Source organism: Mastigoproctus giganteus, chromosome 11, assembly GCF_048544385.1.
Source record: "Mastigoproctus giganteus isolate SK-2022 chromosome 11, ASM4854438v1, whole genome shotgun sequence".
Classification (NCBI taxonomy): Eukaryota; Metazoa; Arthropoda; class Arachnida; order Uropygi; family Thelyphonidae; genus Mastigoproctus; species Mastigoproctus giganteus.
In genome coordinates this window covers 117,969,240-117,993,045 of record NC_143585.1, presented here as the reverse complement: position 1 = coordinate 117,993,045, position 23,806 = coordinate 117,969,240, and the positions used below count along the sequence as shown (strand labels likewise).

General features: G+C 35.2%; 1 protein-coding gene across 2 annotated transcripts in view; it reads left to right on the top strand.

The window, feature by feature from the left end:
* Rpn10 (regulatory particle non-ATPase 10) overlaps nt 1-23,806 on the top strand; it is a 267,771-nt gene that overhangs the window by 136,447 nt on the left and 107,518 nt on the right. For both annotated transcript variants that reach the window (XM_090385019.1, XM_090385020.1), the window contains one exon: nt 21,838-21,899. In XM_090385019.1, coding sequence (XP_090241145.1) covers nt 21,838-21,899 — 62 coding nt within the window. The remainder of the gene's footprint in view (nt 1-21,837; nt 21,900-23,806) is intronic.

The following is a 23,806-nucleotide window of genomic DNA, read 5'->3' as shown; positions in this document are numbered from 1 at the left end:
AAAGACTGCACTCCCGCTCCTGACCACTTGGCTACGGATAAAAAAATTATACTCTTTTCAGACAAGATGGAACTGTTGCAATAATGCTAGTGGTGGAGTAGCCATTCTTATAGATTCATGAGTCTCTTGCAGACTTATTTCTTTACAGACCTCTATAGAAGCTATTGCTACATGAATAGCAATTGGCATTACTCTGACACTTGTTTCGATCTATCTACCACCCAATCATCCTTGTTACTATTCACGAATTTGAAGATCTTATCCTGCAGTTGCCAAGCCCTTTGTTTATTTGGCGACTTCAATGGACACTATCCATTGTGGGGTTCTCCCAATGCAGATGGACAAGGATAACTCATTGAAATGCTCATTGACAGACAAATTTTAACCATCCTAAATACTGGTTCACCAACTTACATCTACCTCCCAACAGGAACAGTCTCTGCAATATATCTAACTTCTGCACTCTGATCCTCTTTCCTAGTATTGAGTGGACAGCTCTTGATGATCAACTAAACAGTGACCACTACCCATTAATCTCTAAAATTTAAACATCACACTCTTCAACTGCAAAAAAACACACAAAATAGAAAATTTCCAAATCAGATTGGGCAAAGTACACCTCATGTTTAATTTGATAAACAGATCATCGAATCTCTCCCAATAGACCCAGTAACTGATCATATCACCAAAGAAATTCTAGCAGCTGCATCTATTGCCATCCCACAATCATAGTCACACATCTGTAGACCCATAAATTATTGGTGGAACGAGGATTGTAAGAATGCCAAAAAAGCAAAAAACCTAGCATGGAATATATTCCACAAATATCCTACCACCAATAATCTTATATAATATAAGAAACTCAGAGCGAAAGCCCGATACATCTCTTGGATCCGATTTGCAACTTCAATCAATAAAAATACTTATGTAAGAATGATATGGAAAAAAATAAATGGCAAATTTCCTCCATTATCCTCGCCAATTTTCAACTAGAATGGTCAAGAGCTCTCTAATCCTGTAGAGATTGTGAATGCCCTAAGGTCCATATTTTCCCACTTGTCTGCCTTGACCTCATATGATCCTTCATTTCAGAAAATTAAAGCTTCAGCCGAAAAATCAAAATTTAACTTAAAAACGATGCTTCTCTACCATGCAATCAGATACTTACTATGATCGAACTTCAAGAAGCTATATATACCTCAAAAAACAGTGTTGGTCCCAACGGAGTGTATTATATAATGCTTCAACACTTAGATAATAAATCATTATCCTTGCTGGTGACCTTCTACAACCGTATATTTATCGAGCATTCATTCCCCACTCACTAGCATCACTCCTATCACTGCAATTCCCAAACCTGGGAAAGATCATTCTATCCCTTACAACTATAGACCTATTTCTCTTACCAGTTGCTTGAGTAAAACTTTAGAAAAAAATTATACATCAACGACTAACATGGTATCTTGATTCAAAAAATCTATTCTCTGATAACCAATTTGGTTTCAGAAAAAATCGGTCATCCCTAGATCTCATGGTCAAAGCTGAAACAAATATCAGGAATGCATTTATCCGAAATGAACATCTCGTTATGGTCCGCCCTGACATAGAGAAGACCTTTGACACCACCTAGCATTTTGGTATCTTGAAAGATCTTCGTTCCCTTGACTCGAAAGGCCACTTACCATGCTGCATACAAAACTTCCTTCAGTATAGATCTTTTCAAGTTTGCTATCAGCAAGTTTTCTCGCAAATTATACAAGAGGAAGGAGTCCCACAGGGCTCAGTGTTACCTTATTTGCAATGAGAATAAATCATATTACCAAACATATTCCTAACACTGTGAACTCTATGCCGGAAGTTGACCTCAGAAGTTGAAATTTTCGCTATAATAACTAAGCTATTTATCTCCCTAAAAGGTAGTTTTTATAATGGAAATTGTATTTATTTTATATAGAATACTTTAGAATACCACTTTATTGAATCAAATTTCAAAAAAACCAATTCAAATTATTAAAGTGCACAAACTTTATTGTTATCATATGTTCGGTTATAAGAAGCAATTTTGAATGACTGTAACATTTCTGAAGGTCACTACCATAAAACAAAAACAATTTTCAGTTCTAGTTTATTGGGCTTTTCTGATAGTGCAATCTATTATAAATGGGTAGGAAACTTGATCTTATTACATTTGCGACAGTACCGATAGCTGGAATTCTGTGGGCTTTTACATTATTATGGTAAAATGTGTTTCCCCTTCACTGAAATCTTCAATCATATAAAAAACAAATAAATTTTCAGAATCTTCTCTTCATTCCTATTTTTTAAGCTTCGCAAACTTGTTACTCCGTATCTCATTTTTGTGTATTGTGTTAGTTGCAATTTGGGAAGGCCATGTTCTTTGTTATTGATTGCTTAACCTTTTTATTGTTTTAAATTTTACAACCCCCCCCCCAAATGTAATGTCAGTGAACAGAAATTTCAATTAGTATGTACCTTTGAGTATTAATTAAGCTGTGTACATAGCGTAAATGTTTTTATTTTGCTAACCTATGGAAAATAATTCTGATTTTCATGTATCATTTAATTTTGTTAATTGGTAAGCTAATAAAGAGTAAATTTGTGCTTTATATCTTGACTTTTATAGCCTGTGAATAATATTCCTCCTATTTTCGCTTATTAGAATTGCCTTAAAATTTAATTTGCAAACGTGATCACAATGACTGGCGCTTACTACACATCGTATAGCGAGTGGTATTTTATTATGGAGAGCCCATCGTAAAGTGATTTGATCATGCAGTGAACCAATGTATATGGTTCACTGGTGTGAGAGTACATGTATTTTTTTTTTACCCCAATCCTGTTGTAATCTTTAGTACTTTTCCTAGAAATGTAAAACATTGGTCATTAGCAATAAACTCCATTTATGGTTAATGATTGTGGATAGAGCCATGGTCAGAATGCTCCTAGGTGGATCAATCCACTCACCACTGCCACCACCTTCATTCATGTAATGTTTTGTGGACTGGCATAGCTACATGTCCTGCAGTGCAGTGGGCTATTTGTGGCAATGGGAAATGCTATATTTTTGCTACTGGCAAGATAATTTTTATTTTGACTTTTTTAAAGAAAGTTCTACATATGTGGCTCATTTTATTTGAAAGTTTTATTTTTATTTTATTTTATTTTCACCTTGGAGAGTGATTAGAAGAATGGGAAAATTACTAAAAAGCTATCTTAAATTTTTTTCAAAAAACTATTGTAGTCACGAACATTATAGATTATTTTTAAAGTAGTTATAATAGACATACAAGTTAGTGCATTGCATCAACCACAGTTAATTACATGGCATTGTTTTATTTTCAGTAGTATTTTCAGTATTTAGTAATTATTTTTTTAGTATATATTTTCAGGTGTACAGTAGTGTAAATAAAAAAATTTAGAGCTAAAAGCTTCAGACTACGGAAAGTATAGATAATATTAATAACCACTGAAAAATTTATCATTTACAGCTAGGCCTCGCATAACGCAATTTCGATTAACTCATTTTTCAGTTACCGCTATTTGAAAAAATTATACCACTTTTCGCTTTACACGATGCAAATTTCCAGTTAACACAATCTTGTTTGTGCGATAGTTGAAAAAGATTTGAATTGTGTGCTAAGCTCACCACGCGTCGGATAGGCAATAAACAAGTGTTTGCCCACCTCACACTGAGGTGGGCAAACACTTGCCCACCTCAGTGTGATCCATCAACTATCAGAAGCAGACATGTTACTTGTTTGTCTTCCACTAATAAAGTCACATGCAGACTTGCATTTAAAAATTTAATTTTTAAATATAAGTTTTTTTTATCTGAAATTGATTGATGAAAAAAAATAATTTTTAAATGAGCCAGATGAAAATATTAAACGGTAAAAGAACTAGATGAAATCTTTCATATCACAGAGAACCTCAAACAAAAGGCTTGAGGTTCTCTGTGATACTTATTTTGCAAGGGCCTAGAGAAGATTGTTTTGTCGGTTATCAAAAAAAAAAGAAGGCAACACTGTTATGCGAAATTGATTGATAAAAAAAAAAAAAAGCAACACTGTTATCCAAAATTGATTGAAAAAAAAAGGCAACACTGTTCAAATGACTCTGTTCAAATATTTCCGTAACATATAGTTTCTTCATTGTGTATTTTATGCAATAAACATTTATTTCTACAATTATTTTCATTATCTTTTACATGGTATAAAGTTAAAAAGTTATTTAAAAGATATTCTTTATGGACATTCCTGAAGGTCACGGACCAATTATAATTTTTCCTATTGATTATTATATTCAATTAATGTGTTTCTGTTTTGCGCAATGTGCTTGTGGGATGAATTAATCGAGACCAGCCTGTATAAACATTCACATGTCATCCTTATATGCTTCTGAAGGATGACATGGAAATTAGAACGTAGATTACAAAATTTTAAAAGAAAAAATGGTCTTTTTGTGGTTACATTGTATTTTTACAGATGTTGGAAAGAAATATAGTGGTGAATGAATGTTTGTTTTTGTGGATTTGGGAAAAGGATTTGATAAGGTAAATTTGAAAAAGTTGATAGAGATACTGAAGGATGTAATTGGAGAGAGAGAGAGAGAAGATTGGTAGATGAACTATATTAAATATTTTTTTGTTTATACTCTGGCACGAAAACCAAGTGAGTAGAGTTTACAAAAAATTGTCAATACAAATATTTATCATATTTAGTAGTCATGGGCTTGAACCCCGGTCCATTCAAGGAATGCATGCTATGCACTCTCGCTCCTGACCACTCAGCTAACTATATTGGGATCCAAGGGTTATGTTTAAAATGGATATGGGTAATATGAACAAATAGATGAGACAAGGGTGTCCTATCCTCAACAGTGTTAAATATATATGTAAAGATCATAAGGGGACAGAAGGAGAGATGGAAAAGGAGGGTGTAAAGATATGGGTAAAATTGTAAAGACAGTGAGATTTGGAGATGTGTGGCACTCAGATTATCTGATATAGAAGAGGGCTTACAGATTTTGTAGGGAAAATTTAAGGAAATTTGTTAAGGTTATGGGATGAAAATAAAAATAAATTTTCATCCCATAACCTTAATTTTAATAATTATTTCCTATTCATCCCCTCCCACCACCCTGTGGTGGTGGGAGGGGATGAATAGGAAATAATTATTAAAATGGATAAGAGGATATTGCTAGTGGATAAATACAGATACCTTGGTAATCTGCTATCTAATGGTGGGAAAATTAAAATAACATGCTATATATTCATGCAGAGTCAGGATAAAGTTTTTTACATAAATTTTTTTTTGTTTTTTTTTTACATTTGCATGTTTATTTCTTAATTAATAAAAATTAAGTTTGTAAATTAATAAAACTTGTAAATACAGGTAACTGTAAATGTTATTGTACTGTACAGGTAACTGTATCTGTAAATATTATTGTACTGTACAGGTAACTTTCAGTTGAATTTTTTGTAAAAATATTTTTTTCTCATATAGTACATTAAATTTTATTTACAAATTTTTTTATGTTAATTTTAAAAAAATTCTATTAATTTTAATAGAATTTTCAATTGACAATTATTTTTGTTGAAGTTGACATTATTTTTCAGCTTATCTGCATAAGATAAGCTGAAAAATTGTTACATTGGTGACTATTTATGTGTTTGAGGAATGCATCTCCTCTTGAATTTGCACATATTTGTTTAGGACTGTTTCAGGAACACAACCCATTGCTGCAGTGTATTAAACATCCAGTTCTTGATAGTAGTATGATAGATGATCATCATGGTTTTATTGCATGTATTGTGTGAGGTATGTATTCAGACAACCAAGTTGTCTGAATACATACCTCACACAATGACTGTAGTTGGATGTAATGCCAAAGGAGAGATGCCTTTGTACTAAGTGTGGAGAGAGTGAGGAAATTGAATGGTAGGTTAGAGTTGTGTTGGATGAATTTGAATGCTTGAAGAAAAGAGTCATTACCCTGCAAAAAAAAAAAGGGAATTAAATCAGGAGACTTGTTAAGCACTCAGCTACTCACCTTAATGTTAGAGCCTACCTCTCATGCATCTGGTTGGATGGAGGATCACTGTGAGCAGGATGTATTGTATTTTTGGTGATACTGTTGTCAGAGAAGCAGGAAATATTTTATATCATAAGGATAGGTGGAATAGGACCAGGGTGTCTGCCAGAGGCAGAAGTTTGGTGATACTGTAGAACAATTATCTTTTCAGGGCACAAAAGGTGGTATTGTTGTTCATGTTGATATTAATAGTATTAAGCGTAGACATGTGTACCTAACAAGTATGAGGTGATGAGAAAAAACTGAGTTAGGGCTCAATTTGAAAATGTCTGCAATTTTGCCAAGACATGATAGGAGGCAAAGTATGATTGAGAGCTTTGTTAATAAATTTGGCCCTGGAGAAATTGTGCAGTAGCATTTTTGTCAACATGACCAATGCTTGTTAACAGATAGGACTATTTTTATATAGATGAGATATGCTTGAATAGAAGAGGTACAGGACTATTTTGTGATGCTATATGAGGCAGTGTTAGCAGGGTTGGAAAACTGTTTGTTAGGAGATATACAGATTAATAATTTAATGACACCAAAAAGAATTGCTTCTTGCATTGCTTGTACTGTGATAGACATTTGCTTGAAAGGCAGAGGGGTGGGATTACATGGGTTGTGTAAGGGTTTATAAAAATGCAAACAGGCGCACATACACTTATTCATTTACTTAGCAGTATAGTAAATAAATTTAATGAGTGCAAAATGTTAAGTCATTAAATTTTTATGCCTATAATGTCAACATTAAATGTTGACATTATAGGCATAAACAAAAACACGGTGCCATTCTTATATTGAAAATGCAGAATTCGAATATGGTGATTATAATGTGTACGAAAGGACAGACATAACAGGGGGGGTGGAGAAGAGTGATGCTTTTGTTAAGAAGATACACCCTAAAACAGTACAATCAGTAGACACAGGTTGTCAGTGTAATATTGAGTCAGTCTGGTGGGAATACAAAAATGAGAGTTGGAATCTGTTACAGGCCACATGACTGTGATGACTGATGAATAACTATACAGACAAGTAGTGGGGTCAGCAAATCAGAATGCCTTATCATGGAGAATTTTAACTTTCCCGATATTGATTGGAACTCGTGAGTTGGCAACTTGCTCAATAGGAAAACATTTCTTTATTTTTTTGAATGCTTTCCACACCGACATATTATTACAGGCAACAAGGGAAATCAGTGCTCTTGATCTGGTTATCAGCAGTAATTTATCATGTATTAAGAATCTTCATGTTAAGGAACCTTTAGGTAGCAGCGATCATTGCATATTAATGTGGGATTTCTTCAGATTGATAACTGCAGTTGAAGGTAAAGGGAGGGATTTTGTTTTCCCACAAGCAATTGTAATGGCCCCAGACATTTTTAAACTTTTTCAGCCGGACCATTTAACATTTTAAAAAATGTAAATGCCAACCGGAAGGTGTCCATAGAGATCATGGAAGCCACTAATTTTCAGAGAGGTAATCATAGAGGCCACTAAGCATTTTATACTGATTAAAGATACTGTTCAAGATTTTGACCAAAATGGATGTTAAATGAACTAAGGAATTTAGTGGAGTGGGGGTATGCATATCATAAATTGCTAGAGAATAATAATCCTACACTAATTACAAACCAAGTGTAACCAAATTATTACTAGTTAATACTAGTTTGCACGAGTCAGAGGATTAGACAGGCTATGGTAGATTACCAAAATTGTTTTGGCTAAGAGTAGAAAGAAAAGCTGCAAGGAATTCTTTGCATGTGTTTTAACACTAGAAGGAAAGATATGAATCTCAAGTTCCACGGGATATGAAAGGTATGACTGTTGATGATCTTGTGAAATTAATGATAAACTGAATAAATGTTTTGCACCAACATTGGTAGAATCTTCATGTTGAAATGTAGGTAGAACCTTCATCTTCTTTGTGTGGCTGGTGGAATCTATCCAATTATATTAAATGAAGCTGCGAAAGATTTAGCTAAACATTTTGTTATAACGAGATCATCTTTAAATTCATGATAAGTCACCGTAGATTAGAGATGTGCAAAGATGGAAAATAATGGAATCATTAGTTAAAAGATGTAATACAAGATGGACTTGGAGTGGGGAGGAGGGCATTGGAAGCAAGGGGATGCAAGGCTGCTCAAAAGGGGCAAAGAATACAAATCGATACCACCTATGCATAAAGTTATGTCTGAAAAGCTGAGTTTACTTTAGAGCTGTTTGAAGGTTAAATATTTTCCATTTTTCTGATTTAAAGAATTCTATTAACTTATTTAACTAATTTAATCACAACTAAATCAACAAATTATTTTGGAACAAAAAAGCTTACCATTAAACTTCACACTGCTCTACTGTGACATCAGCTTTTCAAGCATTCGACTTTGTATGTAGGAAGTATCAAAATAGTGCTTCTCACATTCGATGTAACATGGCGAGAAAACACGCGTCAACCATATGAATCGAGCAGACTAAACAGAACTAAACACGTGTAATGTTGTGAGCGCTCGCACAGGTTCTGTCGAGTCCAGTGTTTCGTTCTTTGGGACGATTAAACAGGACTAAGCACGCACGATGTTAGTGTGATGCGATGATCGATCGTGCACATTCTGGCAAGTCCAGTGCAGAATACAATAAATATAATCTTTCCTGAGGCTAGCCTTCAATCAATTGGTGCACGTCCGCCGGGTTTGTATGTACAGATCTTGTGCTCTTTGATGCTGTGCATGTGCTATTACTACTACTACACCCTTTTGCAGCATTCTTCATGTGGTGGTAGCAGCAATACATAGTGTGCTACGTATGGTTATTGGTATTATTACTCTACCCAGATCCAGACATTTTGTAAGTACATTTTTTTCTTTCTTTGTAGAATTTTGGCATTAACTATTGGAGAGACTGATCATTTCAATATGAAATTATTAGAGAAATTAGTGGTTGTTCATAAAACTGTCACTGACGTTAAGCGCAGTGATAGCATTATCTTATTTAATAAATAATATAAATATTAATACATATCCATAATAATATATTTTTTATAGATATAACCATGGCAGAACCAAAGAAGAAATGTAGGCAGTATAGTATCAAATATTTAAAATATGGCTTCATTCTGTCACCTGCAAACAAGCTATTACCAATGTGCCTGATTTTCCAAAAAGTGTTTTTCAATGAATCTATGAAACTTTCAAGTTTAGGAGAGCACTTGAAAAAAATTCATGCAGACAAGACAAAGATTTATCTTATTTTCAACCACTTCGAGACCAATTTTGCAAACAGCTGATGCTGTCAAGTATGTTTTCAGATGCATTAAAGCAAGAAAATGATGGATTACGCACCTCTTAACATTTAATTACTGATTGCCAAATCTAGAAAGCCACATTATTGGTGAAGAATTAATTCTACCAGCTGTTAGTGAGATTCTACGTACCATGTTGCACAAGCCAGCGACTGACATAATCAAGAAAATTCCTTTGAGCAATAATACAGTACAACTATAAATTGACAAAATGGGCAAGGATGTGGAAGACGCATGCAAATTTTTGAGGACTAACCAATTTTCGTTACATCTGGATGAATCAACTCTACCAGAAAATGAAGCCTTACCGTTAGCTTATGTTCGGTTTATAAAAGAAGAAAAATTAACTCAAGAGTTATTATTTGTCAAACATTTGGTAACAAATACTAAAGTATTTGTCGATATTTCTTGTTGTGGAAGAGTTTTTTAAAGAAAAGGAGATTCTTCTTACGAATATAATGACAGCTGCAACTGATGGAGCTCTGTCGATGGTGGGCTGCCATCGTGGATTCATTGCACACTTAAAGTCAGTGCCGAAAATAATGGCGGTGCATTCGTGATTCATCGACAACATTTAGTTGCAAAAAAACTTAGTGATCACTTGCATCGCTGATTGCAATATGCCATTACAGCAATTAACAAAATCAGAAACAATTCTCTCAATGACAGATTATTCAGCCAGTTGTGCCTACAAAACGAAGAATTTAATCATTTGCTACTCCACACAGAAGTTTGCTGGTTGTCGAAGGGCATCTGTCTGAGTCACTTTTATAGTCTTTTTGAGACAGTTTTATAATTCATTGAAAACAAAGATGCTTCCCTGCAAGACAACTTGTAAAAGTTTAAAAGTGACATAGCTTATGTGTCAGGTTTATATTTCAAGTTTAATGAAATGAATTTGCAGCTGCAAGGAGATGAACTGAATTTGATTGAAACGAAGGATGTTATATCTGCATTTGCTTCCAAGCTTGTTCTGTTCAAATGCAACTTGGGATGTGGAGAATTTTACCAGTTACCGAGTCTTTCGGCACTCAAGGAAATGACAGAAATACATGATGATGATGTTCGTCTACTGTCATCATTTGGAAATGTTACGTAAGGACTTTTCCGAACGATTTAAAGATATTCTTGCCATGAAGATTCCAGATTGGGTTTTAGACCCATTTTCAAGTGTTGAGGAAACAGTAATGCAATTACAAGAAGAATTGATTGAATTAAAAACCAACAAAGAGTTTGAGATCAAATTTAAGAATCGGTACCATCATTTCTAGTTGCAGCAACAAATTACAAATCTTTATCCTGAATTATGGACCGTTGTGAAAAAGTTCCTAATTGCTTTCCCAGTGCCATATTTAGTTGAATGTGGATTTAGTGCCGTTACGGACCTTTTGACGAAAAAGAGAAACAGACTATAAATAGTGGAATTGGGCGATTTAAGAATGCTGCTTACTAATATTGAGCCAGATGTTGAAAAATTATTCTCATGGCAATCAGACCATCCTGCACATTAATTATTTTTATATTATTAATTCAAGTACTTTTAGATACTGTTGTATAATTATATTTTTGTTTATAAAATAAATGCTTAAATTTTAAATAGTTTTTATTAAAATTTAATTTTAAATATGTCATATTTGACTGACTTTATGGGGGGGCATTGATGAAATATATGCTCTAAAATGGGGGGGGGTAGTCCGAAAAAGTTTGGTAAACCCTGCTCTAAATGAACTTGGCGTTCCATTTGCGTATGCAGTACCTGCTAATTCACGAGTGGGTATCCCCTTGCACCGTTCCGTGGTGGAGTGAGACATTAGGGCATCAGAAATTTTATATTACTCTTATGAATCATTTAAATTCCTCTTTTACTTCAGGGGTTCAAAAAAGTCTCCTGCCTAATCGACCAGATGTTACTGACAACACTTCTGTAAAAAGATCCAGAACTGAGAATACACCACCATCAGTGACACCGCGTTCCCTCATTCTCCGTTCCACTGAAGAGCAGGCAATTGTGGCACCCTTCTTCATCTAGAAAGGATTAGAAAGGTTGGCAGGATCTCCAAAATCTGTGTATTCTGGAGACCTTTTAGTTGAAGCTTCATGTCAGAAATGTGCCCAGCAAATTTTAAAAGTCACATCGATAGAGGAATACCTGTCACCATAACCCCATAAAATTCAGGTGGTGTCATATTAGAATGGAATCTTATTAATGTCTTTGAAGAAGAGATTTGCTCTTAATTGTGAATATTAGCTGTGAATATCGATGCAAAAGGATGGGAAATCTTGTTTCTACTTGTTCTCATCGTTATGCAACATACCATAGCTTCCAAGTTCTATCAAGGCCGGTTACTTAAACTGCCGGTAAGGATTTATATTCCAAATTCATGGAGGTGTTTTAAGTGCCAAAAGTACGAATACTCACAAAGAGCCTGTCATGGTAACCATTGTAACAACAGCAAGGAATGTTTATCTTCAAAGCGGATTTGTAGAAATTACCAAGGAAAGCAATCTGCATGCTCTTGAAGCATGACAGCAGTGAAAGGAAGCGAAAGAAAACGAAAACTGAAAACAGAGCTGAACATTTCTTATCAGGAAGCCAGGAAACACATCCAGCCAGTAAATAGCAGCTGACCCTCATATGCCCTGAAGATTTTTGTGAAGTGTACTGTCAGAATACAAACAGATGACCACCGCTATCAGAGTATTTTCTCCCATCGGCTGCCATTTACTAAGCTCAAAAAAAACCCTAGGGGGGGCCTAGCTTAGTAAATATAGGCTTCAATTTACTAATTGAAGCCTATATTGGTGCCTCTTAATGTATCAAAAAGTGATAGAGATAAGAGTAAAAAAAAAAAAAAAAACCTGCAAGTACCCCTGTAACACAGCAGTGCGTAGCACATGCTTCTTGATTAGACCAGGGTTCGAGCCCGTCACCACCAAATACGGAGGATGCGGAATGACCACAGCATATCCTGGAGCAATATGGCCTTAGTTGCTAATGCTCCTAAAAACCAAATAACAAACAAACCCCTGTAACACAAGATAATATGGATATTGGAGTAAAGGAGGTGCCAGGCGATTCAGTCTCAAAACTCTGCTGAGGAAGAAATGGACATAGGACAGCATCCATACTTCCCCAAAACAAGATAAATCCAAGACTGAATAAAACTAAGCTCTCAGAATTTTGGAAGCTGTCCAACAGATCCACAAGGTCCAAATAATGGCCAAGTTCTTACAATGGAATTGCCATAGATTTTGAGGGAATGTCATCAACATTTCATAAGAATCCATGGCAGTTCCATTGTATGAATTGAATTTTGTCAACATTCCACCAAGAGTGCTTTTGTTTTTAGGAGACATAGCTAAAGGCAAATGAAGACCTTACCCTATATCAGGGGTGGCCAGCAAGTTGATCGTGGCTTTAATTTTGGTCGATCATGACGAATTTTAAATTTATATAAAAAAATAGATTAGTTAAAATCTAAATGTTATTGTTGCCTAATAATACAAATATTATTATTACAAATCTGTTGAATCGTGTGAAAATTCAAGCAGTTATGTTGTGGAGAGTATAGTGTATGTGTCACTCTTATTTAGCTTACTTAATATTAATAACTGGACAGTACATAATTTATAAAACAACAGGCATTACTTTTTGGTCAACCTTTGTACCAGCATTATAATACACCATTATTGTGATTTGTTCTTTACATGTTTTATATGATAAGGTTAGGATTTTTGAAGTAGTTTTTACTTGTTCTTACAGGTTAATCCATAGCTCTTTAGTTGAGATAGAAATTTCTTATTGTAACCTTATAATGCTGCACTGTGTATGCATTAAGCTTTTCCATTTAACACTAGATAGTTGTTGAATTCCATGCAGAATTTTGTATTTATAGCAAGGGTCTTCATTTTTATCATTGGTCCTTTTAAAGGAATTCCTTCGCTCCATAAAACCATTCCAAATAAACCACTGATACGTTGCAATATTAGTTGTACATGTCACTTTTATCATTCTTGTTCTTGAAGTTAGGTTTCCAGCAATTTTGCTTAAGAATTTCTGAAATTTTCACCACTTGTATGTGTCACTTTTATAATTTTTCTTTGAGTTAAGTTTCCATCAGTTTTGCTTAAAAATTTCTGAATTTTGTCACCTCCCTGTTTCAGTCATTAACTGCGATCCTTGGAACAGTTTCTTAAGAGCATTAAGCGGTCACCATAAAACTGTTTTGTTAGTGCTCCTAGTTTAGCTGTTTGACCATATGGGAGAAATTTTTAATAAACAAAATACCTGAGAGTCAAATACATATTTGATTGAGATTGTTTTTTTTTTTTTGGGCCTTTGAGAAAACAGTCTTCCCTTGAGAGGATTGGGATTCTGTTCCAGATCATAGCCAAACACCCATGATTCATCACTAGTAATGATAAAAGAAACAGTATGGATTAGCAGCATGTTGACAAATGTCTTATCTTTGTCAGTATGCTGCTCTCTGCAGTCATCAGTGAGGATGTGAAGCACAAACTAGGTTGTAATGCATTTCATTCCCAAATTTTGGGATAAAATTATTGACATATCCCATAAGAAGTAACAATTTTAGTAGTAACTTTGCATAGAGTTAATTCTTGATCATTCCTGATCAGATCATGAACATGAGTTATTGAATCGTTAGTTTTTAAGTTGAAGTGGGGGGGAGAATAATCTTTGCCAGACAAGCAGACCTCTTTAAATAAACTTTGTGAACCACTTAGTTTTTGAATGACATCGTCTCTGAAACATGTTTTTAATATTTCATGGGTTTCTGCTGTGTTCTCTCTAATTTGAAACAAAATTTGATGTAAATTTTCTGCTAACTAAAATCACTCAATTTAAAATATGACTAAACACATAAAACACTTTCTTTGAACTAGATGAATCGAATGAGTTGCATGTTGCAACTTGCTGTGATGTCTCAGTTTAAAGACATTATGCACTCTTTTCATGTCTCTTTTGGGTTGACAATCACAATCTAACAATCACAGTCAAATACATGTTGCAAATTGAGTGTTTCCATGAAAGAACATTCAATGTCAAACCTCTGAAGCACCTGGTTGTTACAGCAATAGTAAATCAGTTATTGGTGGTGTTGTGATTTGTATTATTTATTTATATTAGTACTGATTCTGATGGTTGTGGTTGTCATTTTTCATTCTCCACACACTACCTTGAGTGGAGAATGCAAAATATACCATTTGGGTGGCACCGTCCAATTGGTATTAAGTGGTGACCAACACCAGCAACCTGGTGTTAGAAATTGCTATGTTGATCAGGTAGCCATTTCCTTCTTGTTGATGAGGGTTATGCCTGGTCTGTTGTGCAGAATTGTCTTGTCTGTTATTGTGGCATGGTTGCAGGAAGAGGTCTCTAGTACAGCTTGAGGTTCATCTTGTAATATGGTACACTTACTAATCAACTGGCATTTTTGCACTAGCTACTGATGTATTATCTGGCAACCTTTTTGTGTCTATGAGAGTACTACCCCATCTGGGTGATCACTGTGCATCCTGCGGTGATGCTGGATTATTTCTGGAGCTAGGTGGTATTTTTGACATGTTATCTGTCACTCGGGGCCCTTGGCAATGTATTTCTAGTAGTTCCTGGCCTTCATTACTTAATCATGGATGGTGAACATGAATTCTTCAGTCTTGGGAAGAGCCCCAAGCTCTTGAGCCATATGTTCGAAGTCATCTTATCTCTGTAAGCTTGATGAGCTCATTGTAGTGTCTGTCATGGAGTGCCTCCTTAACCCCGTCTGTCTTTGTTTCTTCTGTCTGTGTAAGTGGAGTCTCCTTGTTGAGGTTGAGTGACGTGGGCCATTTGTGCTATCTTCCTTTTTGGCTTGTAGATTGCCGCTGTGTTTTCATGGACATAATCTCTCAGGTTCTTAATTGCCTTCTGTTATTTAATTAGGTCAGCAAAAGCCCTCCCTCCCTCCCTCCCTCCCTCCCACCCACCCACCCACCCACCCACCCACGGTCAGTCACGCGATGGCTAACTTCAGGTGCTGTGGTTTTGGCAACTCTTGGTCATTATCCTGGTCAATGTCGTAATCTGTCCCAGTTTGGTGGAGGAGATCATAAATATCCTGTTCTGTCATCTTTTATATGTCCTTGGTTTTCTTCTATTCTAGATCTATCCAGAGGCACAGGCATTGTGACTAATTTCTCTACTCCACAGGTTATCCCAGAACTTGTTCCTTCTTGTTTTTTTTTGGGGGGGGGAGTCGGATGCCCTCTTCTTGTCGATGTTCCTGTAGAAGGCTCTCTGGTTTCGGCAAATATCCTATTGTCTGTTATCTGGGCACTCACTTTGTATCTATAAAGTCTCTTACTGAGTGCAAGGAGGTTCTTGAGGGTGTCCACATATTCTTTGATCCTCTGATTATAGGTGTCATGTTTGCTCTGCATGCCTTTCTATAGGGCAGTCTGCAATTTTCCAATCAGCTTCTTACTTCTGTCACCCCATTGGTAATGGGTAAGATAGCCTATCTTCACTCTTAGCTTTTCTACCTTCTGTAGCTTTCCTGCCTAGGCTAGTAGCTCCTTGTTTGCATTTTTTTGTTTTCTGTTCATTTCTGGTTTCTCTTTTGTTCATCTTGGTGGCTGCTACAGCAGCCCAGTAAATGGCTGTGTGGGTGGTATCTAGTGTTACTTTGTTGTTGAGGTAATCTGGTATTATTCGCTGTTAGAGGTGGTCTGTGACTTGCCACAGGGTTCTGTTGGGTCTCTGCTGCTTTGATATGGTGTGGGTCTTTGAGGTCCATTCCCCTTGAATTCTGGTAGAGCCTTCTTCTATTCTGGATATCACATCTCTTTCCACTTTGACTACTCCTAGTTGTAGTTCTTGTACTTATACTTATCATTCCTCGTCCGGTTCTGGTTTGGTTGTTCTTTGTTGTTGGTCACTCACATCCTGCTTGATTTTTTTATAAGATTGCAGGAGCCATCAAGTTCTTAGTGGTGACCTGATATTTGGAAACCATTCCAATCACTTGTTGTGATTGGAATGGTTGTGTAGCTTCATAGTTTCATCCTGTACATTGTCACGTTGGTATCTAGCCTTGTTACTTCATAGTATTCATTTTATTATTCCACTTTGTACATTGGTTTTTTCTTCCTTTCTGGCTGGTCACTAGTGGAGTTGTACAGGAAGCACTTCAGGTGGTTGGGCTGGATAGCCTTGCCCTTTTGTGGTGGTAGCCATATATAGGACAGCGTCACTTGCTTCACTGTCATCTTCCAGAGACTGTCTCAGACTTTTCATACCAACCTCTCTGCCTAAAGTCTGAAAGCAAGTGACCTTATTATGCTACACATTCGATGCAGTATGTTCAATATTTCTACTTCTCATCTCCATTCCGGTATAGAGGTGGACCCGTTTAGCTTCGAATTTTTCATTCAGTGGTGAGTAGAAGTTATTGGGAGCAACGCCAAATGGCATCGCTCTCTGCCTCAGCTATCACTTCATCCTTTGGGGAGGTAGGTCCAATGAAATGACTTTCGTAACCCCCCCCCCCATTATTATTGTTATTATTATTAATGGTGGCAAATGATGCAAAAAAGCAAGTCTATACAGCATTCATCATCAAATTCTCTCTTGTGACTTGTCAGTTCCTCTGGTGAGCTGTCTCCACCTTTGTCTCTCCTGTGCCATTTGTTTTAGTTCCTCAAAATTTCAAAGTCCTGCTTCATCCAGCAACGTCTCAAAGAAGGTATTTTTTTGGTCTTCCCTAGGGCATTTTCCCTCCACAGTCCCCTTCATGGTATCCAGAAGCAAACCACCATATCGAATCACGTGGTCCACCCATTTGAGTCTAGTTGATCTAATTCTACCTAGAATTTTACTTTGTTCTTAATACACGTCTTAGTACTTCCACATTTTACACCTCAGTCCATTCAATTTTTTCCATCCTGTGCCAGCACCACATCTCTAAGGCCTCAAGTTGCTTTTTGTCTCTGCCGCATATAGTGCCACTGACCAGATATGTCATTATTATCTTCTTTCTAATTCCTTTCAAAAATAAACAATAGTTTATTTTGAAAGATTGTTTTGCCATTGCAATTTTGGTCTTAATCTTTGACCTTTTACCATATCTTCATTCCATACTTCACTTATTTAGCCTTCTGATCATTTTTTGCAGCATAGCAGGGCAACCTGTTAGTATTGGCCTGATCATCTGCAAACTTAATAGCCTGTATATGTACTTTTTGCCAATTTTAACCCCCCCACCTCTTCTTACTCCCCTAGTTTGAACCTTTTGCTTTGCTGCTCTGGTCTGAGTCATGATTTCTATTCAATTTCAAATAAAATTCCAATACAAAACGTAACCCTAAACATATATACATGTATAGTTATAACACTAATATATGTATTTCGGTATCGAATATTATATCTGAGTTATGTTATATGACTTTCTTATCCCCTGTCAACTTATATGTATTAATTTATGATGTTACGTTTGTAATAACTAGGTCGCTATATTTATTTAGTTAAAAAAGTACAATTCAATTGACAATGAAATTTAATAAGATTAATAAATTTTACTGATTAATTGATACTACTATACTTGCTATCTAGTTTTGCGTCAAACCTTACGCTTGCACATGTATTGTATAACAATGGCGGCAAGTTACGAACGGTTAATCTATGGACACGAGGTATTATTTACTTTCCAAATCGTGCTGTCTAAATTCAAAATAAACCATGGAGCTTGACTAGGTCTGTAAGCTACTTATAGAAAATAATTTAATCTAACAGTTAAGTCAATAAAGCAGCTAAGTATAATTAAAAACTTCGCGTTTGCGGGAACTGCAAAACCTGCCCACACGTGGATTTGATACCCTTACCGATACTAAGTAATAACCTACAAAATCTCTATCTAAATTCAATTTAAACTAAAGTATTGTTATTAGGAATATAAAGCAACTCTAAAAAATAAATTAAAATGCCAATTTAAGTCAATATAAAATCAAACTTCTCTATTTGCTGGAGCCGTAAAAACTTTGCCTGTTCACATGTACTCTCGCACCCACCAATCTTCTGTGGGTGCCAGACCTGCCGTAGAGTACATGTGAACAGGCGAACAATCTTTGCCTGTTCACATGTACTCTTGCACCCACCAATATTATACAAGGACATTAGCAAACAATGAAAAGGTAAATCCTGACGGGTTAATATATTCACTGTCAACAAATAGTATATATTGTTTTTGTTGTAAAATATTTGGAACTGCAAATATTCAATTATATTCAACTGGTTTTTCTGTTTGTTTGAAAGTATACTAGTACTAATTTGCAACGACATGAAATATCTTCTCGTTTTTCTAATTACAATGAATACTTTACAATGAAGTTCATGTTAACAAAACGAACAACTGTAGATAAAGAACAACGTCACCTTTATGAACTAGAGAAAAATTGGACTGAAATTTTGAAATTAATTTTTGCTGTTCAATATTTAGCTGGCCAGTGTCTTGCATTTCTTGGTTCCTCAAGTGAATTGTACATTCCCAATAATGGTAATATTTTGAAAGCAATTGAAATGTTAACTAAAGATGACTGTACATAATGGATCACCTTTTCAATATGAAAAAATATTTATATATATTAGCTGTATGCCACATTATCTGGGAAGTAAATTTTAGAATGAAATTATTTCTTTAATTGCTGACCAAATAAGGAAAGAAAGATTAGGTAAAGGCAAAAATAGCAAGTATTTCTCAGTTATTCTCAATTGCAGCCCCGCTAGTAGCCATGTTGAACAATTAACATTATTATACATTTTGTTGTATCGGGCAATGACGTAGAAATAAGGAAACATTTTTCATCAAATTAATGATAACAGGTAAGGGGTTATGTACATTAGTATTAAATGATTTATTCCCAAAATATAACTTAAAACTAAATAACATGAGGGGTTAAGGTTACGACAACGGTTCCAGTATAAGTGGAAAATATATTGGCCTTAAAAAACTTATAAAGATGCAAATAGTCATGCAATGTTTGTACCATGTAATTCTCATACTTTAAATTTAGTAATCAATGATGCAGCAAAAGTCATTTTCGAAATTGTTCAATTTTTTGAAATTGTGCAAGAGTTCTACACTTTCTTTTCTTCCTCCTCATACAGATGGGAAAAATTCCAAAATTCACATTAAAATCTGTGAGTGATACACATTGGGAAAGTAGAGTAACAGCAGTTACGCCATTAAAATTTCAACTTGGTGAAATTTATGGCAGATTGAGATTGCTATAATTAATATTTGACCAAAATAGGGACATAAATACTAAAAATCTTGCTTAAACCCTTGCCACAAAGATTTGTTCTTTTTCAATTTGTTATATCGACTATCGTATGGTATGATATTCTAAATAAAGTCAATGTTGTTAGTAAGATGTTGCAAAATCCTAAAATAAATATTGCAGAATGTACAGAAGCCTTAAACAATTTAATAAAATATTTTGAAATGAAAAGGTTTGACGTTTATTTTGAAAAGTGTATTTATTTATTTTGAAAAGTGTATTTCTGAAAAGTGTATTTCTCATTATCAAATGACTTGGATTTGGAAACCAAATTTCCTGCAGGGGCAACTTTGAGAACAAGACTTGCAAAAAAATCAATTTGACTGGTGTTTAATTCCATAAGATTAGCTGTTAAATGAAGCCTGGAAAATCAAGAGCATATAAGAAGTTCATTGCATGAAAATTATTAAAATTTCGTCAAATACCGTTTTAATCAAAATAAATTTTTGGAGGAATTACAAAAATACCCATTAAGCATCACTTAAATGTATTACGTAATAATACCTTCATCTGATTATTTCTTAAATGGTATCTCATGTTTCTCAGTCATGAATATGGAATGAAATCTGGAAAAATTACACCAAATATTTATGGAATTTTCTTTAAAATCATGCATGTCCCATTGTAGTTAGTTAATAAATAGTAATTTAATTCTGCAAAATAAAATGATGCCGCAAGTTGAAAAATTGAATTTTATGTTTATTAATTTGGAAACAATTTTCTTCTGGGGTCGAAAATGAGAATAGTTTTCCTGACACCTAATAGTGAGTAGAAACTGTATCTCCCTAAGTCAAACGATTTTTAAAATAGAATGGGGGATAGGCTGGTGGAAGGATACTTCAAGAGTTATGTATAAGATAGGACTAGCATATAGGTTAGTGCAAATGCATCAGTTTAATTCGTAGTCATCTACCTAATTAGTTAAGTTGGCATCATTTTAATTATATCTCATATTGTGAATACCTTCACAAAAGTTGCCATGGTATTGCACTACCTCGAATAAGTGACGCTTCACCAGTGGAGAAGACTAATGTTACTTATTCTCGGCGGATACCACCACCCAGACGGCACCATTTCGAAGCTTATTCTCTTCTCAGCAGTTCAGGTACACTGGTTGTTGCAATAGGAACAACCCAGTTATGAAGTATAACCCCACAATATGAGAGATGCCTGATGGTGGTCAGTCGTATAGACTATAAAGTATTTTAGGGAAAGCCTCATTCTATCATGTAGCACGAGGCTCTTGCCCTAAAATACTTTATAGAATAGGATTATTTAGTTTTTTGTATTAGTTTCAGTAAAAATTAAATTTAAATTTGTGACATTGTGTTCATATTACTAGTAAAAACTAAGTTTTTTTCCTTTTAAAAATATGGTGTTAAGGGGGGTGACAGTACTTGCTATATGCAGGCAGCCAATGAGCCAGGAACGACCCTGACTGCATGATTACTCCTGGGTCATTTTTCATTATCCACTTCCCTGAGTGTGGTACTTCACTGTTGGTATGTTATTATGGGATTGCTGCCACACATATGCAGTGCCTTGTCAATGTTAAACTTCAGTTTCCACTTCACAGCCCACCTGCCTAATTTTTCCTTGTCCTGTTGCAGTAGCATACCTGATTCCCGCCAACCTATGTATCATCTGTAAACTTAGACATTAAGTCTGATATATACATTCATCAATGTCATTAATAAATATAGAATTGTATTATTTGGTGTGCACAAATTAAGATTCACTCATTACTGTTAGTTCCACCGCATGAAATAATTGTCAAATCTTTCTAAAAAACTCTATTGCGAAATTTCTTAATTTTTTTTCATTGGGAATCAAGTTGTTATGCATGGGCAGATGGATGAACAGACATGCTGAAGTGAGTAGGTGCTGCATACATAAATAAATATGGCTATAAATATGAATATAAAGGATATAGTAATTATGATTCTTAGCCAAAAATAAATCATGGTCTGAACCATTGTAATAATTATCTATCATAGCAACATTCTGAAGTAGTAAAGCTCAAAGAACTAAATGAAATTTTATGGGAAAAGTATTGATAAGTCTTTTAAGGGGTGTGCATTTTAAATAGTCTGTTTTCCTTTCTAGACTGTGAACACTGAAAAATTAACAACATTGGTCAATACTTTGAATGGAAAAGATGGCAGCGGGTAAGTAAAAGTTTTTTGGCTTTATATTTAAGGTAAACTTCTTGTGATTAGGAGTATTTGTGAAATTTTTCTATGGCTTTGATTTTACCCTTACTATTTTTACCTTAATAGCTAATTTTCTTTCTGTTGTGGTGTAGAACGAAGGTTTACTACTTAATAGTAATTTTATAGTTACTGATTAACATTTCAGCAGGTGTGTAAACTCTGTCATATGAATGGGTGCATTGTCCATGAACAGAAACAAAGCATGGAATACAACACCTATCCTCCACTTGAATGTGACCAAAGGTTCCCAAAGTGCCTCCCCCAAAGGAGGATGTGGTGTTTTTCTGACATAAATGATATTGATCAGGATTTGTCACAATCAAAAATATTATTTACCTATGCAGACCTGCAACAGGAACCCATCATTCCTTGTTTTTTACTTCTTACTTTGTTCCTGTTTTCTCCTACAGAAATGTTAAAATGCAGAAAGTTCACCCAAAATGGTGTGAAGACTTGAATAATGACTCATTTGTTGTTGAAACTGCAAGCCATAGGCATTCTGAAAAGTTGCTCAGGCTCTTAATCTTTGTTAGTATATCCATAAAAGCCTTACAATGCTTGCAATGCTTGCTTACAATCAAAACAGCTCTAAATGGATCCTTACAGAGAAGACCCAATAAATGTCTCAGAAAATAAATTGGTCCAAGAGCTACAAGATCAAAAGAAGCCTATCTTGGCCAAACAAATAACAATTGAGAAATATGGTGAACTTGTGTTGGGTATATAGGGTTGTACATGTTCAAGCCTTACCTTAATGCCATGTATGGCCCTATATACATAACCCTATCAAATGGTACGTGTCAAACATTTGATCAGTCATTCAAAAAAAAAAAAAAAAAAAATGAAACAGTATTTCAGTGAGATGCAGGTTACCATAACAGTGTGTATGTCCAACAACCGTAAGATTCACAAGCGAACTGTACTACAGAAGCACTGCCTTGCTCAAATTGTAAATTTTAGCACCCAGTCTTCAGCATGCAGTTTTAAAATAGGGAAAAATATCCAGAAGTATAAAGTAGAGCAAAAAAAAAAAGTTAGCTGTCAAGTAGCAATGAAGCAAAAGGTGCCTCTGTAGCCAGGTGGGAAGGAGCAGCAGTGCGTAGCATACGCTTCGTGATTAGACCGGGGTTCGAGCCCGTCACCACCAAATATGGAGGATGCGGAAAGATCAGGGAATAACCACCGCATATCCCGGAGCAATATGGCCTTAGTTGCTAATGCTCCTAAAAAAAAAAACCAAATAACAACAACAGCAATGAAGCAAGTTATGCAGCAGCAAATCAGAAATGCTAGCTGACAGTATAACACCAATGGAAGTCTCGTTTTTTCCAACTACCGTATTTCTTTAATTCTAAGATGGCATCGATTGTAAGACGCACCTTAATTTCAGTACCACCAACAGAAAAAAACTTTGATTCTAAGAAAAAAAAAAATAAAACGCTAAAATATTTTTATTATAATAGAATTCAATTTACTAACAACAGTAGTATTTATCAGTAGGCATGTTATTCATCACTTCCTTCTGAATCTTCTGAGCTGTCGATATCTGAATCAATATCAGAGTCTACTTCACATTCAGAGTCTGATTCTTCTGAGCTGTTGTTATCTTCATTATTCCATAATATGTCTTCTGAGCCATCGAGAGCGTTGGTGATGCAACATTTTTTAAACGAGTACTGCACTATTCTTTCTGAATTAGCTTCCAAGCTGTTGATACCCATTCTGCCAATTTTGATGCCGGCACTTTCTTAATTTTTTCGGAAGGTGTCAGTGGAAGGTTGTCAGTCAACAGCCACGATTCATATTCCTTTCTCAACTAATCCTTAAATGGTTTGTTGACTGAAATGTCGAGTGGCTGCAGT